Here is a 24,210-nt window from a genome sequence, read left to right as displayed (position 1 = left end):
CCCAGCAAGCACTCAAACAAGTAGTTAATTAAGGTATTGTAAGTCTCGATCTTTAGTTAGTACAGGTCAGTAAAACCCACGTTTGTTGGATTTACATTATATACTCATATATCTACTTTGTCGTCAGGTACATCATTGTTGTAAATTGGGAATTAAGTTGATGAAATTCAGTGAAAATAATAAGTTTTAGTACCTACCTATCTTTTATATTATTTGTGTCGGCAGGTAGTAGGTATAAACCTCACTTTTTCGGGCTAATAGCATTAACTAAGTGTAATTAGAACAGTTTAGGGAAGAATAATTGGAATTTGAATATTGTAATTGTTTTAAGTTCATTGAGGTAAAACCATAAAATTTATTGTTTTGAATTTATATACGAAATACTTTCACATAAGAACATTGTTAATTAACTTAGTTAATAATATTTGCTATTGTAAAAATTACAGGTTTTGGGCATTTAAAGTTAACATTATAATTTATTCTCATTATTATTGGGGAGTCCAGCACTCATATAAATATTAGCATATCCATTAAGTAATATATGATAATAATATATAATATAAATGGTATATGATAGAAGAGTATGGAAGGAGAAAACATGTTGCGCCGACCCCAGGTGACTGGGAGAAGGGCAGGATAATGATGATGATCCATTAAGTACATGACTGTATTTTCTACATGGATACCAAGTTTCAAGTCAATCGGATGCATGGTTCAGTAGTTATAACGGAACATCCGAAAAAAACACTGCCGATTTATATATTAGTTTAGAAGTATAGATTACTTCAAGGTGAAAAATTATCTAAAGAGAGGCCTCTATAAAAATTTCATGCTTATTTAGATAACGACAATGTAATGCGCGTTTGAGGACGTTTCGATAATTTGGAATTTTGTTATGATAAAAAACACCCGATAATATTACAGTCCATTCATATTTTCACAAAACTAATATTTACTTTTGAGCATAAGGGAGACATATTGGCCTATAGGCGGTCGGAACTTGGCAAAGACCACATATCACAATTGCTTTCTATGCATAAGCTATCAATAAAATCAGCTTGACTGTGTAAAAAGTCAATGAACATAATACATCAAACTTAAAGGATATTGGGCTGTTTTGATCCAGATTACGCTTTTGTTCTTCCCACGCACAGCAGGTGTTTTTGTCTACCTTTTGTGTTATGATGTATATTAATAGCGTATTCCAATACTTCACTTAGGTTCTCCTAGAGATTCTAAAGTTCTTGAATTGAAATAACGCTTGCACGTGATTATGAATCAATAACCTTTTTATTAAACCTATCGCATTATATCTTCCATGCTATATAGCATAGCTTTTAGCTGAGGTCTTGATAGATTGGATAACTTCAGCGGCGGATCCCTCTAATGAAGCTCGTAAGTAATGAAACTTATTAATCTCATCTGTTTCGTCATTTGAGTGAATGAGGCTAGTAAAGGTGTCACGAAACTCTAACCAATCGTTATAAGATCCGCTAAATTTAGATATTTGTATAGTAGGTAATTTGACTGGCTTCTGAGCGCTTACTTTCAATCACTTGTGTTTCCTTAAACTCACTTAATATGCCCTGAGCGCCAGACAATACTTTATAATAAGAAGTCTCAAACTCAGCGCGTTCATTATGTTGTAGTTTTGTATTTTCGGTTAAGCAAACTGTTCATAAAGTGATTCCATCTTACCTATCCGCAATTGCAATTCCCTATTGTCAGAATCAGATAAAGGCTTAGACAATGACTGCAGATAACTAATAAACAAAGTCAAACGCCCCTTAAAGCTACCTCGCCTTTTAACTAATTCTTTTTCCTAGCTCATATTGGGAGCTTGGGAGATCGGGTGATGTCAACCTGGAATTTTTACGATAGCAAATATTATTAACTAAGTTAATTAACAATGTTCTTATGTGAAAGTATTTCGTATATAAATTCAAAACAATAAATTTTATGGTTTTACCTAAATGTACAGTACAGTGTACAGCGCGCTGCATGACGCCGTGGACAGGGGAAAGTGGAAAAAGATCCTAAGATTGAAGCTCATGGGTGATGGTGGTCACGACCCTCAGACATGAGGAACACGACTCGAGGAGGAGGACCTAAATGAACTTAAAACAATTACAATATTCAAATTCCAATTATTCTTCCCTCAACTGTTCAAATTACACTTAGTTAATGCTATTAGCCTGAAAAAGTGAGGTTTATACCTACTACCTGCCGACACAAATAATATAAAAGATAGGTAGGTACTAAAACTTATTATTTTCACTGAATTTCATCAACTTAATTCCCAATTTACAACAATGATGTACCTGACGACAAAGTAGATATATGAGTATATAATGTAAATCCAACAAACGTGGGTTTTACTGACCTGTACTAACTAAAGATCGAGACTTACAATACCTTAATTAACTACTTGTTTGAGTGCTTGCTGGGCTATATATAATTAAGCATTTAAAACACTTTTACACCCCTCACAACACTCGATACGAATTCCTTGTTAACACACTCAAGGCGGCCGCCTAAAAAACTAAACTTACTGCTAGTGCGGTACGAGGCAAATACTGCTCGTACCTTTGTTATTTGATATGCGTCACTGCTTATATTTTGCCGTAACAGAATAAGCAAGACCTAACTTCTAGGGTTCCCTGCAGACGTGCAAATTCTTAGTATTAGTTTTTTTTCTCAAATATTAGTAGAATATAACATTGTGTATAACAAGCTAGTGTAGGCTGCCGTTCTGGAAGATATTTTGAAAGATGTAGAGATTTTTAGAAACTATTGATTTACGGCTGTATGTTCACCGTGTAGCATAGAAGTGAAAAAATGCTAGGGATGGGAAAAAAATATCTTTAAATAATATCGAGCAAATTTCGAATTTTAGACAATTTGTCTCCATTTCTAGCCTTTTCACAGAAGTGCCAAAATAAATTTTAATTATAAAAAAATAAAATTTTAATAATAGCAAGAAAAGAAGAAACGTCTTCTTGGCATTATGTTTGTAATAGGTATATTCATTTCGATAAGCTGTCTTTTTAGAGCAGTAAAAAAAATATTTGGTTCTTTATTGATACCCATAACCATCAGCACACCCATAAATCTCTCCATTTCCAGGAAATTGGTAGGCTCCCAGCGTTTAAAGCGTGATTTTGGCTTAATATGTTAACAAAGATGTGCATTCATGTACTCATCGGCACGCTTGTTAGTTTCAGCTACAATTTTTCAATTACTTCTTTAGTAGCAAATAATTTATAATAATCAAGAGGACCTTATAGCAGAGCGTTTGGTGGAATATTTATTTGACGATCAATAACATATTGTTCAAAACTTATGTCATCGATACTTAAAACGTCAGTCCATTGATCTTCGAGCTCTCTATTTTCATCCATTAAATGAGTATCACTACATTCAGAATCAGTATCATATATTTCATCAAATGTATCAGAATCAGACGTGTTGTTAGTCGACGTGTCGTCAAAATCACTATTTTCATTTATAGACTCTTTAGGTTTTTATTTTTTTTATTTTTTTATGATTTAAAAATTACTGGTGGCCCGGAGGCCTTTCCAGTTTCACCAGGAGTGCTCACTCCTCAATATTCAGGCTGATTTCAAATTTTTGATTTACCGGAAATATCTGAATATTCTTCATATCCACTAGTTTGCGGCTTGCGTTTAGTAGATCATGTCAATGATTTCGAATATTTCCGTCAGTGTTTCGAAAGGAAGAACTCATTGGTGTACTAAATTGATTGATGGAATTCCTATTTTCGGGTGATGATAAAACATCTTTCAGAAGTTCGGAATTCAAAAGTGATGCGATCGGAGTTATCAAGTTACTCATAGAAATATCGTCCAAAGACAGAACACCAGATTCCGTAAAAAAAACTACCGGTCGACTTCTCACCCAGAACAAGAAATTCCTTTTTTGTTGAAGGACTTACGAAGATTGCTTCCTTATGGACTGATCGAGTTTTCTGTGTGTAAACTGACTTCAAATTACATTATTCGCTTTGTCTTATTAAGCTTCTACTAGACTTTCCGTTTATCAGTACATTTTAAATCACCTGTCTCTTGTCTTTATTATATGAATCGTAAAAATGGAACTCTTAGTCGTACTATTAATAAAATAAAATCAAATCAAATCAAATCAAAAAAGTTTTATTCAACATAAATGAAAGTACATACTTGTTGAACGTCAAAAGAACTACCGCCAATTCACAAGAATTAGCCTCCGTCCTGAGAAGAATTGGCAAGAAACTCAGCGGGCATGTCTTTTTTTTTTTTTAATATTAGATTTTTTTTAATATAAGATTTTTTAAATATTCATTTTTACAATAAGTAATTATAACATAACAATTTTACAATATTGAAATGCCCGGAGCGAGCTGCTCATTCCCACTTTGTGCAATCTTCTAGATAATCATTGACTTTATAGTAAGCTTTATTGCACAGATGTTCCTTAATAGTTTTCTTAAACTTATGTATATGTAGGTTCTGAACATCTTGTGGGATTTTGTTGTACAGGCGCACAGACAAACACCCGAATAAATTTCGTATCTTATGTAACCTACTCATCGGCACAACAAGCTTGTGTTTGTTCCTAGTATTTCTATTATGTATGTCCAACATTTTAGGAAACTCCTCAATATGTTTACGAACATACATCAAATTTTCAAAGATATACTGGGATGGCATAGTGAGAACTTTAATTTCTTTAAATTTTTCCCTCAGGGATTTCCTTGAGTGCATGTTATAAATAGCACGTATAGCTCTTTTCTGCAGAATAAATATCATTTCTACATCGGCCGCATTGCCCCATAGCAAAATGCCATAGGACATGACACTGTGGAAGTAACTAAAGTAAACTAAACGAGCCGTGTCCGCGTTTGTTAACATTCTAATTTTTTTTACTGCGTATGCTGCTGAGCTGAGCTTACTCGCCAATTTATGAATATGAGGTCCCCACTGCAGTTTGGAGTCCACTGTTATACCAAGAAATACGGTTGACACAACAAGCTCCAATGATTCCTCAGAAACAATGACATTACTATCTACTTGTCTCACATTTAAAGATGATTTAATACATTTTAAAGTAAATTTTATACATTTAGCTTTCTTACTATTCAATAATAGGTTATTGATACGGAACCAATGAACCACACACGAAATCGCATCATTCAGTTCGTCATAGACTTGTAATTGTCGTTTAATTTTAAATAATAAAGATGTATCATCTGCGAATAATACGACCTCGTGTCGGGACTCAATAAAATTAGGCAAATCGTTTATATATACTAGAAATAAAAAAGGACCCAAAATGGAACCCTGAGGTACACCCATTTTCAACGTGGTGCCTGAAGATTTATTACCTTTCACATTTACTGTTTGTATCCTTCCTGATAAATAGGAAGTAATAAGTTCCAGTGCACCATCCCTAATACCATAGTGATGTAGTTTCCTCACCAATGTTTCATGTTCAACACAGTCAAATGTTTTGGATAAGTCACAGAAAATTCCAAGGCAATCATGCGATTCCTCCCAAGATTGAAAGATATTTTTGATTAGATAAGCACCTGCATCAGTTGTAGAGCGACCCCTTGTAAACCCGAATTGTTTATTATGAAGCAGGTTATTTGAATTAAAATGTTCTAAAAGTTGTGTCAAAATAATTTTTTCAAAGATTTTACTCAACGTAGGGAGTACTGAAATAGGTCTATAGTTAGAGGGATCATCAGTACTACCAGATTTAAAAAGAGGAATCACTTTACTATGTTTCATTAAGTCGGGAAATACACCACACTTAATACAATTATTAAAAATACTAACAAGATGAGAAGCAATAATGTCTATTACAGACTTCAAAACCTTTACTGATATTCCCCACAAGTCAGCTGTATTTTTTGCACTAAGGCTATTAAAACTTTTTATTATATCGCTTGAATTAATTTTCTTAAATTTAAAAATTTCATTACATTTGTTGACATGGTTATGCAATAATATTTCAGCTGCTGTGGGAGATGAATTTAGAGAAGTGGTAGTTGAAACTGGAATGTCAGAGAAAAACTTTTCAAAAGCATTAGCCACATCTTCATGACTAGTTACCAATTTATCGTCTATTTTTAATGTGAATTCTTGATGACTATTTCTGACTTTTCCACTTTCTCTACTAATGATGTTCCAAGTCATCTTTATCTTGTCAGGGGCATTTTTATTAAATCACTTAAATGTAAAGATTTTGCCGCTAAACAAACTTTTCTAAATAGTTTTGAATAGTTCCTGACATATTGATGAAATGTTTCATCATTATTATAAACTTTTTCAGAGTACAGATCATACAACTTTTTTCTACTTTTGTACACTCCGGTGGTGGCCCACTCGCTGAACACCGTTTTGTTTTTTACTGTTACAGTTTTAGGAATAAATAGATCAGTAAAGACCAAATTAATTCTCTCAAACATATTCTGGTATGATAAATTTGGGTTTTTGTTATAAATAATTTCTGAATGTTCTTGCTTAATATTATTTCTAAACTTCTCAATTCGTTTTTTATTAATAGGAACAATCACAAGAGTGTTTTTATCTTTAGAATTCATAATAGATTCAAAAGACACAAATTGTCCACTATGGTCTGATGTTAATTGATTAATATTTTTTTTGTTAATCGGTGTTACCTTTGTAAATATGTTATCTAAACATGTTGCCGATGTGGTCGTTGTCCTAGTAGGCTCTAGAAATAAGTTTGGGAGGCTATATGACTTGAACAATGTTCTGAATCTAATAGTGGTATTTGTGTTTTCTAAAAGATTGATATTAAAATCACCACATACAAAAATTTGTTTATTAGACACAGAAAGCTTTAGCAATACATTTTCCAAAATATTTTCAAAAGAATCATATAACGCATCAGGAGGTCTGTACACACTTACAACAATCAATCGCTCAAGCTCTACACAGGCCATTTCAATAATCCGTTCCACAGAGAGGCTCACAATGTCTCTACGTTCCTTACATTTATAATCTTTATTAACAATGATCAGTGAGCCACCTCGTATAGCATTATTTCTGCAGAAGGAACTCACAACCTGGTGATTTTTAAAATTACAATTTAATTCATATTTTTTAAGCCAATGTTCAGTTACACATTAGGAGTGGGTGATATAAATCGTATCTAGATTCAATATCTATATATCGCAGCAATATCGTTGAATCCGATATCGCCCCGCACGAAATCTATATATCGATATCAGCCGATACACGATATTGCTCGATGTGATGCGCATCGGCATATCGTACCGATTCGTGAATCGAAATCTATGTATCAATATCAGCCGATACACGATATTGCTCGATGTGATGCGCATCGGCATATCGTACCGATTCGTGAATCGCAATCTATGTATCGATATCAGCCGATACACGATATTGCTTGATGTGATGCGCATCGGCATATCGTACCGATTCGTGTATCAGCAATATTCGTTTGGTTCGTATCGAATCGGCCAGAGTGAGTGAGCGCACGATAGGGATATCATGTGATGAATGAAACAGAAACAGGCACTGTCCATACAATTGTAAACCTTATAATATATTTAAGTCCATATGTCTGTAGATTATTCTTAGCGTATCAGCAGGATACAATTTAGGAAAGAAGTTTCAACTTTCGACCCTAACTTGAATGCAGTATAGCCTATTTGCATCGTTGAATTTAATTTCACGCGCTTTGACCTTGAACTAGAATTTTTGGACAAGTGTTTATATATATAATAAAAATAGTTAAATATACTTACAAAATAGTTAAATATACTTACAAAATAGTTAAATATAATAACAATACTTAAAAGTTTTTTGTGTTTGATTTGAAAGTACACATTTTTCTATTTTTAGTTGAATCCAAATAATTGAGTTTATTTCTTGTGTTTGTATTAAACTTTTGAAATCTACACTCTTTTGGTATATTTTGTAATTTTAAATTAAGACACAAAATACTAAAAACTGAAAATAATGTAGCCAGTCCTAGGCCTGATAAAAGCATGAAGGAAAGTTTTTTTGATATTTTTATTTTCATGTTCTTTTTATTACTTTAAAATCATATTATAAATTGATATCAGAAAACCAACCGTATAACGTTGACTTAAATCTATATCTACTACGATATTATATCAGCGTATCGTTTCAAATCTCAAATATCATGAATCGAGAAAATCTACTAGCATCCATCAATATATAGATTCAGAAAATATATAGATTCAATATCCGATATTGATACTCGATATATAGATACGATTCGATACGCGGCAAAACCGATATTACCCACTCCTATTACACATAGAACATTGACTTTATTAAAATCTAGGAACAAATCGATTTCAAGTTCTTTACCCATCAAACCTTGTAAGTTCTGATGCACCAGGTTGATCACAGTTGTTTTCAAAGAAACATTATTTGTTGATGGGTTGTGTCCAAATAAATCATGTTTACTGCAAGAGGTAAACTCTGTTGTCTTAGGATTTAATTTAAATTACTTGGAACGGATTCCAAATTAATAAATGTCATATTTTTTTCCTGCTCAAAAGAAGCAGTAGGTTGATTAGCCAAATTCATGGCTAGATAAATGTGTAAAAAATAATGTAGCGAGTTTGCTACTTGTCTAAAATTGTAGCTACCTAAATGGTATTTGTTAGGTTTTGTCATAATAATACATTTATTTTTTATCATGCAATTAATGTCAATAGTATGGAATATATTTTCTGATTTGCATGGTGTCATGACATAATAATTATTTACATTAGAAACTGTTTGCATGAAATCATTAATGCTATGTCTTATTTTATTTTCTGCTGGCATACTCTGAATAAATGGAAATGCAAACATGATGATCTTTTTCACCTGTAGTGTTAATAATTCATTTATTTGATATTTTATATCTCTTATATCTGCATTTCCCCTTCTCCCAATCATTATAATTATTGTTGTGTTAGGGCAATGAGTCACATTTAAAATTTTATTAAGTTAGTGGGTACATGAAGCCCCAGGCATACAATAATTTATGACAGATTGTCCCAAACATAGATCATTCAGCGCTACACCCATATTTTTCCCTAGTTCATCACTGAATATTTTAATAATGTTTTTAGTAAGCGCAGGTTTCATTATGTTGTTTACAACGGGCTTAGAGGTAGAACTAGAAAATTGATTTTGACTATTGGAATAGTCTGGTAGTGGAGAACCCGCTATAGAGCAGTGGCATTTACAATTAGCATATTGTAATGTCAAAGGTTCAAATCGCTCTTTATTATTATTACATATCATATGATACAATCACACCCGAGCCACTACCACTAATAACTTTGTTTCTTGCTTTTCTCCATTGAGTCTTAATCACTTTACCCATATTAAGTTTTTTCCTGAACGTTTCATTGTGAAGAGAATGAATTAACGCAAAAGTCGATTAATGACGTGTAACTTACACATAGCACTAATGCAGTGGCGTACCTAGAACTTTTGCCGCCCGGGGCGATATCCAGTCTGCCGCCCTTTCTATTATAAGTCAATCAAATAGTGGTTTTTATAAATTAATACACATAAATAAATTATTAAGCTATTTAATCAATATTAATTAATACACAGAGTAAATTTTTTTAGACTTATTTGTATGCACTCGTAAACATATTTATATAATATCTACTCTTCTAGCTTTCATACTAGAAAAATCGTGTATAATGCTCTCAAAATAAATATTTTTGTAATTATATATACTTTTGTAATTAATTTGTAATTAAATATATATAAATATATTTGTAATTTCTTGTTCTATTGACAATATTGCAAGATTTTGTAGTTTTGATTGACTCATTGTAGAACGAAGATAATTTTTTATCAACTTAAATTTTGAGAAGCTTCTTTCGCAACTAGCGACACTGATTGAAATTGTTAAAAATATTCATCGAGTTGACGTCAAAACTGCCAAAAAGCAATAAAAAGAGATACACCGGCTTTTTATTGACATAAAAAAAATAACTACGACAGACTAGGCTGTATAGGCTACGCTCTTTGCCTACTTATTGGCGAATTTAAAAACAACAACAACAATATCGTTGTCGGCTTCCGGATTTTCATTTCATTTTATTATTATTATGAGGATATAATAATAATAAAATGTACGTAAGGGCTTATTTCTAGCAACATTAACCATAATTAACTTATTTAATACTGTAAATAATGATGAGAGCGATTATTGATTTCGAAACAAACAATTAACAACTTAATTTTAGCTGCAGAAAAAAAAACCGATTTCTCTTAAACCTGGGTGAAAATATAAAAATAGTTTTCTGAATATGAAACGATATTTCTTTGTCTATCAAAATAAGTTAAAACCATCATGACGCGACAACTTTTTTAGGGGCCCAAACGCCCATAGAAAATGGGCATTGTCCTTTATTGCGTACGGCAACTGTTTCGCCGCACATTTTTATTTAAGAAAATGATTCTTTTTATAACAGCAATTCTAAGAACATAACTGTCTCTTTTCTGCATTGAAAGCAACAAAAGCTATTAAGCGGAATCGGTACCGCACCGGGGGTAACGGGCGTAAAACAAGGACAACTAGCTGCTGCACTGACGGGACCTCAAATACGGCAAAATACTGACCGTAAAGCAGTGAATGTGTTCAATTCCGTTTTAAATTGCAGCCACGTACAATCTCAGTTTTCGGGGAGATAATAATCCACTCGTTACCTGGTTACTAATTTATCTTACTGGTACAAACTATTCAAAATCGCGCTCGATCCAGAACCATGTTCGGGAATGAGAGAATTTCGGTAGACAGCGGCTTGGCTCTGCCCTTGGCATTGCTGAAGTCCATGGGCGACGGTAACCACTCACCATCAGGTGGGCCGTATGCTCGTCTGCCTACAAAGGCAATAAAAAAAAAATTAAATAATATAGAATCCGGATAAAATTCAAAGCGTATATTTTAACGTGTCACGTAGTGAACGCTTTTAAGTTAACGAATAATTATCAGGACTTTGTCCTTTCAATGAAGAGAAGAGGCAGACCATCTTTGATGCTCTGCACGACGCTGGACTTGGGTTCAACGACTGGATGACGCTTGGTGCTTGGAGCTGGCTTCACCGTGAACTTGGACAAGACAGCTGCCAAGCCTGCCAAGGACTGCATTAAGCCGAGGCGAGCACCTGCAAACGACACATAAATAAATGTAGTTAAGTAACTTGTACAGATGGAGAAGGTTCTATTTAATCGGTATCATTTGCATCTTATTCACGAAATTAAAGACATAAGTGTATGTTAGAAGAGTCTTAACTGTGCCCTTGAGTTTTTGAGGTATCAATGATTACGTCCGCTCTGAATGTGGTCAAACACTTGGTTTTCTATTATTATTATTTTCTAGTGTCTTACTTTTATACATCTTTATGTAAAGCTGGCCACAAGAGACGATGTTCCAACTTAATCTAATAAAATTAAAAAAGGCTCACGAGTGCATAGATAATGAATAAAGAAACCCACAGACATTAATTAGATTTGTTTAGATGCGATAAACCAATCGCGGAGTACTAAAGTTCATTTTGATAAAAATGTAATTAAGGTGGGTCTGGTTTTTCTCAATTATATCTCAGGGCGTTGTGTAATATAATATAATGTAATATTTATAAAAAAAATTATTCTGTCGTTTTAAAAGAAAACCAATCTTACCGATGCAACGACGAGGTCCATCTCCAAAAGGTAAGTAGACAAATTTCGTTTTGTTATGATTATATTCAGAGGGCATGAATCTTTCTGGTCGGAATTCATTCGGACTATCAAAATATTCTGGGTCATTGTGCAAGGCCTGAAGAGGTATGATTATACCTACGCCTTCGTCTATAGTCAAGTTTAACTCCGGGAATGTGTATTGACGAGCGCACTCCCTAATCAAGAAACCGAGCGACGGAAACATTCTCATGGCCTCTTTAAACGTACTCTCCAAGTATCTCATCTCTTTGATCGCATCGTAGCACAGCTTGTTGTTATATTTGGCGAGAACCTGATCTAGTTCTTTTTGCACTTTCTCTTGGATCTCAGGATGGAACGCAAGTTGATGGAGCGTGAAGCTAGTGGCAGACGACGATGTTTCAAAGCCAGCTGCAAAGAAGACGAATACTTGAGCTGCTAGCAATTGTTCTGTTAACACCATTCTAATGATCTCAGGAGTGCCATCTGGTTTCATTTTCTCAATAGATTCCACTACGATTTCTCCTTTCATTTTACACTCTAGGAGTAAATCAATAAAATCGTTTCGACCAGATGGTTTGTAATTTCTTTGTTTTAATATGGAACTGACCAAACTCACAAAATCTGTTTCATACTTCGACGAGTACTTAAAATGCTTGAATAGCCTAGGGAATATCTGTTTGAGGACAGCCACGATTGCTCGCTGAACAGTTATGTTGAAAATGGCCGCTCCAAGCTTTCTGAATGCTGAATCTTCGTCGTTCAGTGAGTCTGCATCGAGGCCAAAGCCGCAAGCGCCTATGAAGTCTGTCGTGTAACGTGCCATTAGTTCTCTAGCATCTAGAGGTTGTGAAGCAATCTCAAGGGTCCGAGCTTGAAGTCTTTCCGCTCTTTCCACGACCAGAGGAAACATGGCACGCAATTTCCCGCTGGTAAATGCAGGTGTCATACGTTGACGTAGAAGACGCCACAGATCCCCATCAGCGAAAAACAGGTTACGCATCAACGGCTGAATTACCTTTTTATGTGGCTTCAGTCCTCTTGGATAGAAATACGCGAAGTCTGTTGTTAGAATTCGTTTTATAATATCCGGGTCTCTAATGATTAGCTCAGGCCTTGAGGATCTGAAGAAACCGACGACTTTTTCATTGGGGTATTTGTGATATGCATCCACAGCAGTTTGGGTCATGCTTTTTCTGAGTAGATATCCCTCTGAATCGGTGCCGAAGAAGGGCACAGGCTTATCATGTTTGATGCCCCTTTTCTCCCAGTACCTGAACGTTCTAGTTGAATACAAATAAACAAGAGCGACAATGATAACGAATATCGCGGCGATGAGCATAGTGACATCGGTCACCGCTGGCTGATTACGAGCGACTGAACAAGGACGGAAAGAACTGTTTGAAGACACATCAAAAGAGATAAATACTTTAATTCTATTTCAATAAATTAGTCAACTGTTACAACTGAGACGTATCATGCGGGAAAATGTTGCATCAGCTAATTGCAAAAAAATTATAAATTAGTTGTGCGAATTTATAAGATTGCAACTTAATTTTTTTTTTTTTAATTTATATATTTAAGGTCGCTTTTTAACAACTAGGGTCATTAACGACCACAGTTTACAGTATCATTTTAAGTTACATTGACTTCAACATCATACTAAATTATACAAACCAATGATCTTTAAAAAACTAAGGGTCTGTTTATACCCATCTTGAGTCAGACAGTCTGTTAAATTAGCAGGGAGCTTACAAAATTGTCTTTCTATGTCATATGCTTTACATTCAACTAACAAGTGTACCACAGTTTGATCCAAACCACACTTACATTTGTTTTTATCTGTTTTGGTAATAAGATGTATGTGAGTTAAATTTGTGTGTCCAATCCGCAATCTTGTAAGAACCACTTGGTCTTTTCTTTTAGTTAAGGAAAAGGAAAGCTTATCAAAAATTTAATTTCTAATTTTAAATAAAAATGATGTGTTCTCAAATTTCCACTGATTATCCCAAAGAGTTTTAATTTTGAACTTGAAATGTTTTTGAACATCTGATGCAGTGGAAATGATTAGCTGTACCTCTTCAAAATCACTTGTTGCATTTTTAGCTTCCTGGTCAGCCTTTTCATTACCGGCTATTCCTTGGTGACTTGGAATCCATATAATTTCAAATTTGTAACTTTCTTTTGATAGATCTACCATTTTTTGTTTAATTTCTAAAATAAGATTATTTAAGTTGTTTGGGTTTTTTAACGCTGTCAAACATGATTTCGAATCAGTGTATATTATGTATTAGTCTGTATCAGGTTGACTGTGTATTAATTTTAAGGCCTTAAGGATAGCTATTCCCTCACAACTGAAAATAGAATTAAAATTTACTAGTCTATACCTGTAGTAATTATCAGCAGATACTACTGAACAACCTGAATGTCCATCTTTTACAGAACCATCTGTGTAATAAATTTTGTAACCTCTATATCTATCATTAATTTCACAAAATAAGTTTTTATATATACACTGAGGGGTATCACCTTTTTTATAGTTGGCTAATTCAAGGTTAACTGGCAATTCTAAGTTTTCCCATGGACCAGAAGTAAGTAGTTTTTTTGTAAATAATTTTGGAATTTTAAGATTTAATTCATCTAAGTATTTGACTGCTCTGATTCGTAAGGGTTGAGATAAATTAGGTTGGAGTTCATATTCAGTGTCAACTGCTGTTACTCTAGTGTAATAATGGTAGGTGGGATTTTCAGGTTGAGTTAATATATTTGTTACATATGTAAGTATAAGTTGTTTCCTTCTAAATTCTAATGGCATTTCACCAGCTTCAACTAGGATACATTTAATGGGGCTTGTTCTAAAACCACCAATACTTAGACGAAGAGCAGTATTTTGGATACTTTCTAAGGAATTTAGTGTTCGTTTTTTGGCGGAATCATAAATAATGCAGCCATAATCTATTTTCTGCCTGATCAGAGTACGATATATATTAATTAAGCAACTTTTTTCTGACCCCCATCCAGTGGATGATAAGGACTTTATTATATTTAGTCTTTTATAACATTCTGATTTAAGGTTATTTATGTGTGTAATCCATGACAGTTTTTTATCAAATATCAAACCTAAAATTTTTAAATTGCTTACTTCTTTAATACTATGATTATTTAAGGTTAATTGTGTGTTTCTAAATTTTTTCTTTTATTTGTAAATATCATAAATTCCGTTTTTGTTTTAGAAATTTTAAATCCAACTCTTTCTGACCATTCCTGTAAATTATTAAGTGTATTTTGAATAAGCTTCAAGGTAGGGCATAATGTTCCGCCACTACAAATTATTGTAAGGTCATCGGCAAATAGGAAACCCTTCACTGGTTTTTCAATATTATTAAGAACGTATTTATGGCCACTAAAAATAAAATAACATTTAGTACTGAACCTTGGGGTAGCCCATTTTCTATAGGGACAGGATCAGACATGTAGTCGTTAATTCTGACTTTCATTGTTCTACTTGAAAGAAAGTTCCTGACAAAAGCTAAGGTATTGCCAACAATGTTAATATTCTGTAATAACTTCAGAACTCCGTGCTTCCACACCATTTCATATGCCTTTTCGATATCTAAGGCTACTACCACTGAATAATTACTATTTGCAAAACTATCGAGTATTTCACTTTCAATATTGATCAAATAGTCAGTTGTTGATCTGTATTGCCGAAAACCATACTGAAACGTTGAAAGATACTTATTGGTTTCCACATACCACCTGATTCTTTTGCTGATTATTTTTTCCAGTATTTTACACATTTTGCATGTCAAAGATATGGGTCTATAGCTGGATTGCAAACTTGATATTTTGCCTGGTTTTAAAATTGGAATAACCAAAGCTTCTCTCCAACTGTCTGGGAATACTTGTTTTTTATATACAAAATTATAAAGTTGAAGTAAATATTCTAATGCCCTCGCAGGTAAATGCTTAATTATAATGTTTGGTATATTATCTGGTCCAGGGCTGGAGTTTTTGGCTTGAGTAATTACTTGTATCAATTCATGTAACGTTATGTCATCATTAATTGGGTTAGAGTTTTCAGTAATATTAAAGTTTGAATATGTCTCTTGATAGTTCTTTTTATCAAGAAATTTTGGATCATAATTTTCAGAGCTAGAATTTGTTGCAAATGTTTTCGCCAATAAGTTAGAAATTTCCATAGGATTAGATGTAAATGATCCATTATTTTTTTCTAGAACTATATTATTAAATTTAGTGTTTCGATAACTAAGTTTTTGTATCTTTTTCCATATATCACCCACAAGAGTATTATTATTTATAGATGAGACCCAATTTTCCCAATATTTTTTTCTATTTTCTTTAACTAGTCTTCTGCAATAAGCTCGTATTTTTTTATAATCAATTTTGTAATTTGAATTAGGTTCATTTCTGGCATATCGCTTAAACAGTTTAAATGCTTTTTTAGTTTCTTTAGTTGCAGTTTTACATTCATCTGTTCACCAAGGTAAGTTATTTTTTCTTAATATTCCGAACGTTTTAGGTATAGATTTTTGTGCTGCTTTAAGAATAACTTCAGTAAATTTTTCAAGGTATTCATTGACAGAATATTTAGGCGTATCTATATTTAAAGCAGGTAATTCTGTAATGTATTTATTAATCTCTTCACTAAACAAAATCCAATTGGCTTTACCAGTCTTCCATTTTTGTGGTACTTTAATATTTTCTGGGACATTATCATTAGAGATTTGAGATTTAATTAAAATCGGAAAATGGTCACTATCATATAAATCATCTAAGGCATTCCATTCAAAATATGACATTATAGTTTGTGAAGCCATTGAGAGGTCTATATTACTAGTGCGACCAGTATTACTATCAAAATGGGTGGGTTGTCCATTATTTAATAAAGCATCATTATCATTTTCATCGAGCCATTCTGCTATTATTTTACCTCTACTATCACATTTGTTCGAGCCCCAATAAAAATGATGGCTGTTAAAATCACCTAAAATTATATAGGGTTTTGGTAGTTGCTCAATGAGCTTATTAAATTCTTGTTTATCTAATCGATGACTATTCGGTATATATATGTTACACATTGTAATTGAAAATGGAAATTTAATTTTTATTGCTATTGCTTCAAGGTTTGTGTTTAATTTTATTTCCTCAGGAATTGTATGAGGTTTAATATAAATAACTACTCCACCACTAGCCCTACCACTCTGTGTTCGATTTCTATAAAACTTTTCATATCCTGACATAAAAGCGCAATAGTTGGAGCTAAAATTAGTTTCTTGAAAACAGATACATGTTGGCCATGTATGATTTACCAATAATTTAATATTTTCAAGTCTCTTGAAATAGCCATTGATATTCCACTGCAAAATATCCATTCTAATCAGATATAGAAATTTATATTATTTATTTTAGTATATAGTTTGTTAAAGTGTGTATAAATATATATTGTTGTTGTGTGTATAAATTATTTCCTATTTGTGTGAAAATAAAGTTTCTTATTCATCTCTGTCTGACATCAAGATAGGGTTAGGGTTTAGCAATTCATGTAGTTTCCTAGACAGGCGTGAACATCTATTTTTTAAACTTTTGTTCATTTTACTATGTAGTTTGTTGCACATTTTTATGAGATCTTTAACATTATCTGATGAAAATACTAATTCTCTAACATTTTGTTTTCCACTTGAGTTTTCCAATAAACTGATAAATTGATCTAAATTGATAGGGAAGGAATTTTCTTTAATTAAATCTGTCATCTTTTTACGAATATTGTCCCAAATTTCCTCATTAGTCCGGGTGTCAGTTTTCTTTAATGTTTTTTGTGTTTTCTTGTTTATTTCAACATTATTTTCTATTGAGATATAGCTTCCTGTTTCATCAGTCTCAAATTCCATCTTATCTGATTCATCATTTTGTAGTTCTTCATTGATTCCAGTTTTTGAAGATTCGGTTAAGGTAGGAGAGTGAATTCGTTTTTTTCCTTTTAATGGGGTCGGTATGGAGAAACCTTGTAACTCATTGAAAGATTCAGTTATTTCATTGTCAGTTTCTTTTTCTAAGTTTTGTTCATTTTGTGTGCAATTCTTGGCTAAATGACCTAATGAATTACAAGAAAAACATTTCAAAGCATCGGTAGAAGTATAAATCCAATAGTTGGTTCCTTCGAATGTTACTTGAAAAGATTCTGGCAGGTGAATTTCGTCCTCGGGACTAATAAAAAGTTGTCGCCTAAAACTCAAAATGTGTGAGAAGCCTGGGCCACTCACACCAATTTTCATGAAGGTTATAGGTGACATAATCTTTATGCGTAGTTCTTCAAATTTTTGTTCTATAATATGATTAGGGATGACTGGACAGACGTTAGATAGGACGATTCTTTTATTTCTTGTAATTAACGGTTTTATTTCGAGTGCGTTGGATTTTATGTTAACTTTTACTTTTTTATCGATTAAGTTATCGGCCGTTTTCTTAGAGTCTAAATAAATGCATATTCTAGCATTCGATATGCATGATATATAAAGGAATGTTTGCGGCTGGTGTTATAGCTGATAAGGCAACAAGATACTCTTTAAGGGTTATTCCGTCAATAGAATCCAATATTATGGCTTGATCTTTTTTTGGAAAACATGTTGAAGACGTTACGTTGGCATAACTTGATGGTTTGGGTGTTGATGGCATCATTGTGGGTTGTGACGTTGTTGGTTTTTGGGACGTTGGGTGACTATACATTATTTTTGTAGGGACTCGTTTCCAGGAGTAGCCCTATTTAAATACAATATAATCACAATTAATGCAGGGTACTTCACTAACTCGTAAGTAGACAAAACACGACTCCGACTGAACGACGTGCGGCACGCGCATCCACTGTGACTACTCGAATGAGACTGGCAACTTAAATTATTTTTATTGGTTATCTAGTAGTTGGGTACACAGTCAGTGGTGGTTAGGCCCATCGTACTTCTCTGAATCTGACAGTACCTGGCCCATACTAAAAACTAAAATAAACGTTACAAATTTACCAGAAACTCAAAATAATTCAACTATAACTAACTTAACAACTATATAGTATTGATCCTATTATAATTTTCAAAAACTATTCTAACTTAACTATACTAAAACGTATAATGGCTTACCTACTGCGTTTTATAAATAAAAAAAAACAATTACAATATTACACCAACGCGATTGTCGGAAGCCCTCATTATTCGTTATCTATTTGTATTCCTGTCAAAAGATCTAAATTAACTTACTGGATAGCGAGCATAACAATAACAATAAACTAAAATATGGTGTCGTGGGACACCAGGTAGGAACGAAGTTCCTTCGGCTAATGTAGAATCGACACAATTTGCAAAAAAAAGAAGGAGAAAGAGAAAGGTATTATACACTACTCGCTTGTGTATACGACTGTCGCGCTCGCGCCTGCGCACGTCTCATTTAACAGTTTTATTTCACGAACTTTTTTCCACGGATTTTTTCTTACGGTTTTACTATCACATTTTTTTCAGTTCGGTCGCGCAGCAAAATCCCTATCCCCTCCAAGCCTGCCGTAAGGAACTTCGTTCTAAAAAATCTAACTTAAAAACTACTGGTAGTATGACCTCTTGTGAGTCCGCAAGGGTGGGTACCGCCGCCCCGCCTATTTCTGCCGTGAAACAATAATGCATTTCGGTTTGAAGGGTGGGGCAGCCGTTGTAACTATACTGAGACCTTAGAACTTCTATCTCAAGGTGTGTGGCGTATTTACGTTGTAGATGTCTATGGGTTCCAGTAAACACTTAACACCAGGTGGGCTGTGAGCTCGTCCACACATGTAGGCAATAAAAAAAGAAATCCAAAACTAGACCTACCGGTTCTTTATCAGTTGACGAACTAAATAATTCCTTTCTTCAATTATGCCGCTTGTTGCAAAGGGAATCATTTCCGTTTGAGTATGAGTTACTAGCTAACAATAAATATCTAAGTCCAAAATCACATTTTTTCTCCATTCTTTCATGATGAGTTGATTATACGAGTAGGTACATAGTACGGTCGATTGAATGCATCTGATTTTAAAAGAAGAAGAAGAAAATCTTTATTCGCCAGAAATATAATTTACAAGATATTATGGATATAAGACATAGTTTCATATATTTCGCCTGTTTAGGCATGCGAAAATTTAACTTATGTTTATATTAATTCTAACACAAAATTTACTAAATCTATCTATTTTTACATTCTATCACTTCTTATTCTAATATTTTATTATGTACAACACTTATCATTTAAAAACTCTTGCACACTATAATAAGCCTTATCTATTAGCCATAAATATAATTTTCTTTTAAATTGAGTTAGTGGAAGATCTCTTTAACTTTAATAAGAAACATCCAGTGCTTTTAAATGCCTCACATCATTTTACGAAACTTTTATTTGAACACGAACACAAGCGCAACCTTCTTATTAGACCACAGTTGTTACTAGCTATAATTCATGAATTCGTTCGGCCCACTGACGGAAGACATCTAGCTCGACGTACGGTTTCGTAATTATATTAAATGTAGACGATTACAAGGACGAACTATGCAGCCCATTATGGGAGACTTGCCATCGAAACGCGTTACGCCAAGTTTCCCATTCAAAACTGTGGGTTTAGACTTTGCTGGACCGTTCTTTATTGTTATTGCCATTATTATTAAATTTACCTTTGCCTTTTCATTTGCTTACGTTACAAATGTTTACAGCTTGAAGCCGTTAGCGACTTATCAAAAGACGCTTTCCTCATGACATTTCGCAGATTCGGGTCACGCTGGAGCAGACTAACTGAGGTGTTCTGTGATAAAGAACGCAATTTTGTAGCAGGTTCTAAAGAAATTAATAAGCTTTTCAAAATAAATTCTAAATCTTTATGTGATTCTACATGTAAGGATGGAATAAAATTTGTATTTTCACCAACTTTGGCGGAATCTTTGAGGCCGGAATAAAATCCGCAAAATTTCATATTAAGCGCGTTATGGGTAATTCACACTTAACATTCGAAGTAATATCTACTTTTTCGCACAAGTAGAGGCTATATTGAATGGCCGTCCATTATGTCCCATGTCACCCTTCCTGATGTCCTCCTTTGCCTTACTCCCGGGAGCTTTCTCATTGGCCGGGCTCTCACTGCTCTCCTTCGCCTGTCCTGGAAGACTGCAACTACAATAATCTGCAACGCTACGCTCGATTACAGCAAATATATCAACATTTTTGGCAGCGCTGGCAGCGGGAATATATTGCTGAGCTTCAACAACGCCACAAGTGGAAGACCAATTCTTCAAACCCAAATGTAGGAGATTTAGTACTGCTGCAAGAAGATGATGTTCGTCCTCTCTGCTGAAGATTTGGACGCATATCCAGACTATTTTATGGTCCAAAGGGTGGAGTACCTCGAGTCGTTGACGTCAATACTTCTAGAGGCTGCGTGCACTGCCCGTTGGTTCGTCTGTGTGCCTTGTCTACCGCAAAAGAACTAGAGGGTTGAAACCCGAAGAATCGACTTTCAACGGGGGGAGGATGTTAACGCCTACGAATTTTTAAGGAGCCTTGCACAAATTTTTATTTATGTTTACCTAAACCATTTTCACACTTCAATTAATGGCCGTGCCAAGCTAACTCATTCGCAACGTAAAAATAAAAAAAACTTGTATAAAGAAAATACAAGCTCCAGATCGATTTAGAAGTTTTATTCAAGAAACCCAAGCACCCAAGGTTCTTGAAACAATTGACAAATAATATGATCGAGCATACATTTTTATTGCTATACTGATGTGATTTGAATGTTGACTTTTACATCTTTCTAACAACTACGACGTAATGAATATTATGACGAAAGACTCTATTCGGTAGAGTGGTCATCAAACATTAATGAGATGAAATCAACATTAGGTCGCGTACATGTTACATGGAGAACATCAGGTTGAAATCTCATTTGAATTGGAATACCAACTTATATTACTCTAGAAACTAGAACGCAGCAACGAATTCCAGCATAAATAATAGACGGAGAAATTTATTTGGACTCACAACAATAATGAGTTTTGGAATCAGGAGAAACAGATCATAAAACGGATAATTGCAGTGTGGATAGTTAATGTAAAAGTAATAGTACTTAATCGAAAAGTATGGAATGCATAACTTACCGCACGTTTTTTTCATCACTGGAGAAAGATTTATTGGAATATTCTGTCGTCGCGGTATTTAGCTGATCGGGACTCTCTATATATAATGCCAGCCGGGTTAGCTGATGTAGGCACATGGCGCCAAGAGGCCGAATTAGCTAGGTCACAAATCTCAGAAATTAGCTTTGCTACAAAAGTTTCAAATTTTGAAAACTACTATGGAGCAAAGTACTGTTTGGGTTTATAATAGGAGACTCGGACAGATGACCTTGTTCAGATTATTCGCGCATAAATTGTATGTATTGTGATTTGACTCCTGGTTGCTTTCGGAATCGTCTTTCTAAATTCAATAATCGTAATTGGGCTAAATTGTATGACTCTCTAAGACAGTCGGGTGATTCCTTTAGAAGTTAACTCACTGAGAATCTACCGGACTCTAAGCGGAAAGTGTGGGATAGAAAATGAGATTCACATGCCTTCTCGCTTTCACTCAATTTGGATCTTAGTGGAACTTCTTCAAGTTCCCAGAGCTTAGTAAGGTCATTGTGAATTTTAATATCGTCATCATTAAGTCTGTTTGATATTATAGAATGGTTACATTGTACTGTTATGTTTTTGTGTGATGTATTAATTGTAGTCATAGGACCCGAAATAATCCAACCAAACTGAGAGCTTCTTAACTTTGGATTATTAGGACCGAGAGAGAGAGTCTCGTGGCCAAGAATCTCCCAGAAAAGATCGGCACCGATGAGTATTTCAGTCGGCACAGGTTGGTGAAAATTTGGATCTGCTAATTGGATGCCTTTAGGTATTTGTATTTGTTTAGTATCTATAGGTAATTTAGGTATGTGACTTGTTATTTGTGGTAGTTACTAAAAAGCCTGATGTGACGATGAACTGGTTGACTAATGACTTTAATTGCGCCACACAGGTCTCTGTGACCTTACCGGTATCATGATTGCCGATGCCCATAATGTTGACAAGGCAGTTTGAGTTTGACGGTAAACACAGCTTCTGTTTAAGTGTCTCCGTTATGAACGAAGACTGGCTTCCACAATCTAATAGGGCGCGAACCCTTTCTGTCTGGTTTGCTCGTGGATTAGCCACCTCGATTAACTCGGTAGATAACAAAACTTGATTTGTATTTTGTTTAGAAAAAAATACAATAGTATCGTCAGTGCTGCCTGGCACGGACAAGGCACCGGAAGTGAATATATTGTTAGGTACAGTATCTTCTGGTTTATGTATGAGAGTATTGTGTCTTCCTTGCACTTAAGGCACGGATCGAAACGACAAGTTCGTACCTTGTGACCTGGCCTCAAACAATTAGTGCATAGTTTTAATTTATGTAGTTCAGCTATACGCTCCTCTACGCTCTTACTAATGAAGGTAGGGCGGTTGTAGATTCGATGACCTTGTTGACACACTACACACGATATAAGATTTGCAGAAGCAGTGGTTTCATTGCTAGTGCAAGCAAAAGATTTTGTATATGGCATATCTCGCTTATTATTAATATTAGAAGTAGTAAACTTAGAATGCATTGATTTATAGGAATTACGATTTATAGACTCAACGACGATTGATTAAAATTTTATAAAATTGTTCCAAATTCGGCACATCATCCACGGCGCCACGACACTCCTCCCATTTCAAAAGATTGTGGCTGTCCAGCTTTGGGTCATTATGTGAATTATGAGGATATCCCATTTTTAGGTAGGTTGACCTAGGCCAGACAAAAATTCTTAGTGCCCATAAATTCTTAGTGATGTGATCTACCATAAATCTTAAAGATCTATCAGACTCACGAGTTGTCTGTTGAATATTCAATAATGAATTTAAATGATAATTTATCAATTGACGCTTATTATCATAACGACTGCATAATAAATGCCAAGCATTTTTATAGTTGTAACTAGAAACTTCGAATTTAGTAATAATGCGTGCTGCATCACCCGTTAAGTATGAAATTAAATAATGAAACTTATGGATTGAAGTAATTCGCAAGCAATGATGTTATGAATTAAACTCAAAAACGTGTCACGGAACTCAAGCCAACGGAAATATGATCCGTCAAACATAGCAATCTGTATTTGGGGCAATTTAAATCCTAAAACATCATAATGACAGACATTACACTGAGCTGTTGATAACTGACTAAAGTTAAGATCTTTGTAATTACTTTCGTCATGTTTACTTGCATGATGTTGTTTATTAATGCTTTGAGCGGAAGCGATGTTTGAAATAAATAACTGCTCAATGTCATCTCGCTTATCAACCTCGTTTGTCAAATCACTATGATTCAAAACCTC

At 34.1% G+C, this 24,210-nt stretch overlaps 1 protein-coding gene across 1 annotated transcript; it reads right to left on the bottom strand.

Moving 5' to 3' along the window:
* Window positions 1-9,842: 9,842 nt before the first annotated feature.
* LOC114240267 (cytochrome P450 6B2-like) lies at window positions 9,843-13,302 on the bottom strand. The gene is made up of 2 exons (XM_028170730.2): window positions 11,724-13,302; window positions 9,843-11,206 (listed from the first exon to the last, which is right to left on the bottom strand). The coding sequence occupies exons 1-2, from the start codon at window positions 13,081-13,083 to the stop codon at window positions 11,031-11,033; spliced, it is 1,536 nt and encodes a 511-aa protein (XP_028026531.2). The 5' UTR covers window positions 13,084-13,302; the 3' UTR covers window positions 9,843-11,030.
* Window positions 13,303-24,210: the final 10,908 nt, after the last annotated feature.

This window comes from Bombyx mandarina, chromosome 21 (genome assembly GCF_030267445.1).
Source record: "Bombyx mandarina strain Sakado chromosome 21, ASM3026744v2".
Lineage (NCBI taxonomy): Eukaryota > Metazoa > Arthropoda > Insecta > Lepidoptera > Bombycidae > Bombyx > Bombyx mandarina.
This window is presented reverse-complemented; position numbering and strand designations above follow the sequence as displayed.

Bases quoted from the DNA above. Each gene is read 5' to 3' on its own strand.
- LOC114240267 (XM_028170730.2), bottom strand. From the start codon at position 13,083: ATGCTCATCGCCGCGATATTCGTTATCATTGTCGCTCTTGTTTATTTG. The intron at 11,207-11,723 runs GTAAGATTGGTT...TGTCGTTTGCAG, and splicing joins TGGACCTCGTCGTTGCATCG to GTGCTCGCCTCGGCTTAATG.